The sequence below is a fragment of the Papaver somniferum genome, chromosome 3 (assembly GCF_003573695.1).
Source record: "Papaver somniferum cultivar HN1 chromosome 3, ASM357369v1, whole genome shotgun sequence".
NCBI classification, from domain to species: domain Eukaryota; kingdom Viridiplantae; phylum Streptophyta; class Magnoliopsida; order Ranunculales; family Papaveraceae; genus Papaver; species Papaver somniferum.
The window spans coordinates 102,753,214-102,760,948 of record NC_039360.1 but is presented as its reverse complement, the minus strand read 5'-3'; the positions used below and the strand labels follow the sequence as shown (position 1 = coordinate 102,760,948).

General features: G+C 36.3%; 1 protein-coding gene across 6 annotated transcripts; it reads right to left on the bottom strand.

Annotated features, from left to right (window-relative positions):
• LOC113356999 lies at nucleotides 1-4,544 on the bottom strand. Of its 6 annotated transcripts, none has more exons than XR_003363342.1 (8): nucleotides 4,252-4,544; nucleotides 3,424-3,498; nucleotides 3,033-3,284; nucleotides 1,389-1,637; nucleotides 967-1,088; nucleotides 723-780; nucleotides 458-570; nucleotides 1-373 (listed from the first exon to the last, which is right to left on the bottom strand). XR_003363342.1 is itself a non-coding variant. In XM_026600248.1 (7 exons), exons 2-7 carry the CDS (start codon nucleotides 3,444-3,446, stop codon nucleotides 370-372), a joined length of 360 nt encoding a protein of 119 aa, XP_026456033.1. In that variant the 5' UTR covers nucleotides 3,447-3,498; nucleotides 4,252-4,544; the 3' UTR covers nucleotides 1-369. The 6 variants fall into 6 exon arrangements, 1 of the variants encoding a protein (XP_026456033.1); XR_003363345.1 differs by having other exon boundaries at nucleotides 1,575-1,637; XR_003363343.1 differs by having other exon boundaries at nucleotides 3,151-3,284.
• Between the last annotated feature and the right edge of the window lie 3,191 nt (nucleotides 4,545-7,735).

Sequence of the window (7,735 nt, the reverse complement as noted above, 5' to 3'; positions counted from 1 at the left end):
TTTCTCGTAATATCATTACTTATATGCTTTTGAAACAAGCAAAGAGTCGAACAGATAAAGATTGGATCATTTCTTTCTTTACAAATACAAGAAGACGAAACTAAATTTGTTATTAGTGTCAATGTATCCTTTAGTCGCCCATCCTTTTTGATGGTTTTTGCGAGAAGCTTAAACTTGTACGTCCTCCCTAACATGTAAAGCCTGGCAAATACCGTTTTGGACTTGAAGACATCTCCACCATATTTATTGTCTGAAGACGATAACTTCTATGGACTTACAGCCTGGCAATACCGTGTTGGACTTGCAAATAATTATAGGTCCGATCACGCAGAATTGGATTGTCCGTCTCAACAGTAGTATTATTCAGGACTACCTGCAATGGTGCAATTGAAAATGCAGGAGCATCAATAACAAGGATACACATATTGACGCTTGATCCAGCATCGAAGTAACAAACCTAAATCATTCTTTGTGGGCCTTTTGTTGGATTCTTCATAAACAATTTAATAGTGACTGTAAGCAAATGTAAGTGAACCTGAGCAGGATATTCTGGGAATCTCTCCAAGAAACCTATCAAAGAGATTATTAGCATTGTCATTCGTTCTGCGTATTTCATAAATTATCCTGATCAAGGATGTCAGCAGAAACAAAATTACAAACATATATTAAAAAATGAAAACTGAGACTCAACACTGGACATTGAATGTTAACTTTAGAAGTACCTTTGCTTTCAGGTGTCTAGTTAATCCCTCGTAAAGTATTGCAATGATGGATTGATAGCTACAGGAAAATAGGACTCCGATAAGCATTTAGTATTCTGATTTGTTAATTATATAAACTTTGTGTTACAGTAATTTACGTGTTATGGATCACAGATGCACATGCACTGGCCTGCCGAGAAGATGAACCAGAACAATTAAAGAAACCCAGAAGAAAAGCCATATAGAAAATGGGTATAGTTCTTACCTGCATATGAAACCCAGATGCACATGCACTAGCCTCATGAAAGCCAGTTTATTCATGTGCTCCAAAAATATCTCATTGATTTGGTTGCTCCTGAGAAGAGAATTTACGGCCAGTTTACGAATCTGCATCACGACAGTAATGACATTAGATATTATGGATCACAGAAGCTTAAAAAGAAACATGTCATCTGCTTTCTTAAAAGTAACTCCTTTAACTCCACGGAGACTTTTTGATAGAGGAACCACATGATAAGTAAGAACCGGATGACTGATTTGTAAGGATAAACCACAAATATGAAATATGATATTATGCAAGAGCTTAGGGGAAAATGAAAAATGTTGCGAGCCTCAACAGGAAAAATAGTTGCATGCATCCAAAACAAATGACAAAAAAAGGGAAACAGCCATCACAGTTTTCTTCACCTTCTTCTGGAGGTTCACAGAACCGATCAATTTTCCTAATGTCGGAAAGTTTCACCCCATAAACACAAAAAAGCCCTCCATGAACTATGAAAACCTTCCCATTCAAGACATGTGCTAAGGGTAGACAACAGAACACTTCGGCAAAGAGTTCAATAAAATCCTCACTCAACTTTGATTTTACCTCACCTTCAAAACCATAAATCTTGTTCATGTTCTTGCTCTCATGGTTACCTCTAGCCAGATGAATTCCTGAAATTAACAAAAACACAAAAACAAACAACAGTCTATACCATGGATGCTAGCCAAATTACTTAATAACCAAAAGAGTTTTCTTAGAAATCGACCAGCCGAGGACCTAAATTATCAGGTACCCACGAAATTTTGGTGAAGCATGAAATTTCCTACCATGCTCTACAAAAATCGCAGAGTTTCTATCTTTAAATAAAAGAACAATTACCTAACGGAGACATGCACTTGAACGCAAATAGTGCAAGAATGACCTCAAGAGAAAAGGATCCTCTATCAACGAATTCACCATTAAATAAGTATGGATTATCTTCTGAAGGGAGACCATTGAGCTCAAATATTTTCAACAGATCATAAAACTACATGTTCGCCCAAAGATAAACAGTTACTCCTGGGAATCTAAGATGATACATGCAAGTGAGTTCATATTTTTGTCATGACTGACCATCCAGGTAATCTCAATTTATATTATAACTATTCTGAAGGAACAGTTCTATATTAGAGTAAATGAGTTGGGGCCTTCTCAAATCGGAAATCTTGGATCACCATAAACTGAACACTTAATTTCAAGTAAGAATCTCAGGCTACATTGATGTTCGGTACAAAAACATAAAAATATGTGCTTGAAAGTTAAATGCAAAAGGGCAAAAGGTGTACATAAACCTACGTCATATGGAAGTTGAGAAAATCAATTTGATAGAAATAAAGCTGCAAATGTTTCTAAAGCGCTGACGACCTATTGTGGTTTGAGAAAGCTAAGATTCTCTTGTTTTGCTTCAACTCATAAGCTGATCCCTAAACCAGCTATATGTTGCCAACCATGTAACTTAAGAAGTTGTATATCTTTAGCAGCAGATACCAAACCACCTTTACAACAGATTAAATAAGGGGTCAAAAATCCTATTTAATCAATTAACCTGGAGCAAAGTATCTCTATGGTCAAAATTTTCTGGAAAAGGAATTATGAAAAGATAATTCAGCTTCTGCTTATTAGATGTCAAAATCTAATAAAATTAACTGGATAAAGCATCCAACTACCTTATAGAAGGAACTGGTGGACGTGTGGGGCCATATAAGGTCATCAAACTCATCCACTACAAACACCACAGCACCTTAATCGATTAGGTTGTGACGTTAGATGACCCCCACATAAACTAAGGCGTATGGAGCCCACAGGGAAAACTCAAAAATGAGAATATGAGATCCTTAAAACATTTAAATGTGACTGCAAGCTTTTCAGGCTACGTGTAGAGCAAGTGAAAGATATTATGATTTCATGTTTTAGGTTAACACATATTGACTCTATCTAAAACCAAAACTTCTAGTAAATTAAGAAATAATCTCCACCAAGCCATTAAGTTTAGAAAGTCCGAAGGAATCAAAAAGTAAGGCACCTACCTGACCATGCACATCACCACAAACAGTGAAATGCTTTCCCTCAGCTATTGACACATCAACCAATGAAGGCAAAACACGCAACATTTCTCTTGTTTGCAATTTAATTTGGTACACACACCTGAGAACACGGTAGAGAACATTCAGATTCACATTCACAGGAAGCACCAGCAACAGTAGTTTTCAAAATTAACAATCCCCAAACTCCCTTTTGCTTATTGTACCACTTCAGACTGTTGATGATTTTTCACAATTCTGTCCCCCATGATTCAAAGGCAAGTTCACATTAATTCAGCAGGTAGAGAATATACAACTAAAAGAAGATTAAAACATCCATGTGAAACAGACAAAAATACAGCTCCCTAGTAGTTTTCTTTGGTATCCTGTCGCTTACTTCATCAGCAAAGCATGTCTCATCTTTATTAGTGCCTCCTAGTTCTGGAACGCCATCATCAGATATCCACAGTAACTATAACAAAGAACACTAGTTAATGTGCTTGGAAACCAAGAACTTCCACACGAATTATGGAAAGACAGCAGCCAAAGGACCAAAGATCTATGCCAAAAAAAGCCATTCCATGATTGGAAAACAAACTAAAAAACTTGTGAGACAAGTACAACTAGCATATCCCAATCGGATTGCAAATACTTGTTGTTTGCATGCTTATGATGTGCGAAATTCATCAGAGACCTGAATTAAAAGCAATAATTTATACATGTTATGCCAGTAAAGAACCAAAATTTGCAAATGAGTTAACAGATACATGGTACCCTGAAATAAAAAATAAAAAAACCCCAATTTCACATTGTTAATTCAATCAATCACAAAAGAAAGACATCTAACCTTGTTCCCATCCTCAAACAAGAGGTATTCTATCTCACTTGTATAATAATCAATCAATTTAAGCATAACAAATCAAACAAACAAGTACGTCTTTAAGATAAACAGATAAACAAATCAACGTATCATCTGTAATAGACAATAAATTGGGTGACTTTGAAATCAACCCAGGAAATCAACCCCATTAATTACATATATCAGTAGCAACTAGTCAGAAAACCCAAACCTTTTAGGGTTCAATAATTGAATATTGTTCAATTTCAATGATGTCATCGTCAAATTGAACACATGAAAGAAACAGAAATTGAAAACAAAAGAAAGAAAAAGAAAAATTTAGACTGCTTAACAATTAAAAATCGGAGTCAAACATCATTCACTCACCCAAAGGAGTTGATTTCTCCAATTTTTTTGATTCGTTTTTCCAAAACCTAGGGCTAATTTTGCTATGGAAACTGAATTTATGGATTTTTATCAGAAGAGAAACTGTAATTGAGATCGTGATAAACATCCACGATCTTTATGGAGAATATTTTGGGAGGAAAATTTTCGAGCAAAAATCGAAAAGAACGAGGGAAATCATGTTCTGAAACTGAAAAGAAAGTGGAGAGAAAGTATGCAGAGAAACGCGCTAGCGTACTTAACCCACAAAGTGTGCAGTAGAATTTGTATCTTGTGTATTTCGCTAGATAGTGTATTTTAAAACCCGTAACAGTGTATATACTGTTACAACACGTTAAAACAATGTTCCGAAACCGGAATAGTTAAAACATGTTACGGATTATGAGAAAATGTTACTGATGTCGTAACATTAGAAACATGTTACAGTATAATGTTACAAATTCTTCATTTTGGTGTAGTGGATTATGGCGATGTCTTATCTACAAAGTTTAATGGTTAAGCAATAAACCTCGTATTGTATTCCTTAATACTATGTCTATCTAGAGTTCAAATATGCTTCGCAGTTATGTTTTCAATATGCACGACTTGAAAGATACGTCATGGAATGAAACAGTTCAAGTCAAATATCACTAACCTCAAGTGGAAGGATGATTGTTGTCGTTGTAGCTCCTTGCTTCTTCACATCTTCAAGTCTTTGCAATACTTGTAATGTCTCATCTCCTAATACTTTCAAGCTAACCTATACGAAGTTGACTCTAGTACATAATCAAGCGACTCTTAACATGAGTTTTGATTCACTAAAATATGACAACCAAACTTGACATACCAACGCTTGGTGGGTTCAATCGAGCAATGCTCTAACAGATTATATTCCTGAATTTGAAAGATTGTTAAATTTTGCAGATTTTCCAGAGGATTATTTGATCAGCTGCTTTATTCGCTCCTTAAAACCTCATTTTGGATGTATGGTTAAATTGCTTGCACCACAATCTTTGACTGAGGATTTCACTAAAGCAATTCACCAAGAAGAGGCGTATGAAGCTACTAGATTTATACCAAGACAACTTTATCGTCCTCCTCATGTCCGGCCTGCTACTAATGTTCAACCTACTCCGTATAAAAAGAATTCTTTTCCTCCGGGAGCTAGACGACTTTCATTGGACGAACAGGAACAAAGACTTGCCCAAGGTCTCTTCTTTAACTGTGATGAACTCTTTATACCGACTCACGTTTGTGTCAATCCTAGATTGACTATTTTAGATGTTGCTGAAATGGATGCTGAAGTTGAGGTTGTTCTTGAGCAACATGTGGACACTAACCATGTTGTTAGTGATATTGAACCAGTTGAATTCGAGCCCAAGATTGCTATGCATTCTCTTTTGGGTACTCCTTTTCTTAGAAAAATGCGTATTTCTGGTTTTACTAAAGGTCAAGCTTTGACAATTCTTGTCGACTCGGGTTCTACACACAATTTTCTTCATCCAAAGATATCCAAACAATGTGGCTATTCTATTTGCTCCATAGATGCTGAATTACGTGTAACGGTTGGTGATGGTGGTCAGCTAAGTACTCAAGGATCTTGTTCTAATATTCCAATTCAGTTGCAAGGCTACAATTTTAATTCTGATTTTCACCTATTGCCTATCAGTGGATGTGATGCCGTGTTGGGTGTCCAATACTTGCGTACATTAGGTGAAATCTCTTTGGATTTTACATCTTTAACTATGAAGTTCAAAATTCAAGATGCCGACATTGTTTTGGTGGGTAACAACGCCCCAACTGTAATGATAATGGATAGTATACCCATGCAGCGTTTATAACACATGGAGCATGTTGGAATTCTGTTCCAGTTATTATAATTTAATGCATCTCCAACAGATTTACATGCCGCGCTGCCACCTGAAATTCAGCAATTATTGTCAACTTACTCGGACATATTTCAGTCTCCTGATTCATTACCACCTTTCCAACAACATGATCACCATATTCCTTTATTAACGTATTCTTCTCCAGTTAATGATCGACCATATATGTACCCTCATTTTCATAAGAATGAGATTGAAAAAATAGTTGCTGAGTTAAAAGAAGCTGGATTAATCCGTCCTAGTTCCAGTCTCTTTTCGTCTCCAATTTTAATGGTCCGTAAAAATGATGGTACTTGGAGAATGTGTGTGGACTATCGTGCATTAAATAAAATTACTATCAAGGATCGGTTTCCTATTCCTATGGTTGATGAACTCTTGGATGAGTTACATGGTACGTACTTCTTTACAAAGCTGGATTTACGATCTGGCTATTATCAGATTCGACATTTTGAGCCAAATATTGCTAAGACTGCTTTTCAGACACATGATGGCCATTATGAGTTCTTGTTCATGTCTTTTTGACTTTCAAATGCCCCCAACTACATTTCAAAGCTTGATGAACGACATATTATGACCTCATTTACGCAGGTTTGTGCTAGTCTTTTTTGATGACATATTGGTATATAGTAACAACCTTTCTGAGCATCTAAAGCATTTATCCATTGTGTTTGATATATTACGTTCTAATCAACTGTTCGTGAAAGAATCTAAGTGCACATTTGCTCAATCATCGGTGGGCTATTTAGGACATGTTATTTCATCTGATGGAGTTTCTGTTGAAGATGATAAAATCAAAAGTATTCTACCTTGTCCCATTCCTAATACAGTTAAAGAACTTAGAGCATTTTTGGGTTTAGCCGGTTATTATCGCAAGTTTGTCAAATTTTTTGGCACTATCAGTAAACCCTGGCCTTAACTCCGCTATTGAAGAAAGATATTTTTGTTTGGAATGATGCCGCCACATCTTCATTCAAATTGTTGCGGCTTGCTCTTAGTACAACTCCTGTCTTAGCATTGCAAGATTTCACAAAGGATTTTTACCTTGAATGTGATCCATATGGTGGAGGTTTGGGTGCATTATTAATGCAGTCTGGCAGACCCATTGCTTACTACAGCAAGCCGCTATCTGGTAAGAATTTGAATCTCTCAGTTTATGACAAGGAAATGTTAGCAGTTATGTCTGCTGTTCATAAATGAAGGCCATATTGTAGATGGTGAATTTTCGACAAGGGCTAAAATCGTAAACTCATAATTATACGAAGCTATGATCCAGCAATCAGACGTGAGTATTGAGACTCGGGTCTCTCATCGAATTCTCAACGGAGAGTACTTTCCCTCAGAGTACATGTAGATATGTAGTCTCACGACTGGACAACAGCATATCTCATGAATACTGAACACTTTCAGTGATTATTTCTATATAGTATCACGAGATGGACGGCTCCTAGACATCTTGCTATGCTAGTATAGAGCGATAACGTCTTCAGGAACAAACAACGAATTTACCCTGACTATATAAAGGATGTGACTTACCGACAAGCTAATATCGGGATAATTAATGCTCCTAGACAGCTTGCTCTGCTAGTATAGAGCCACAAAGT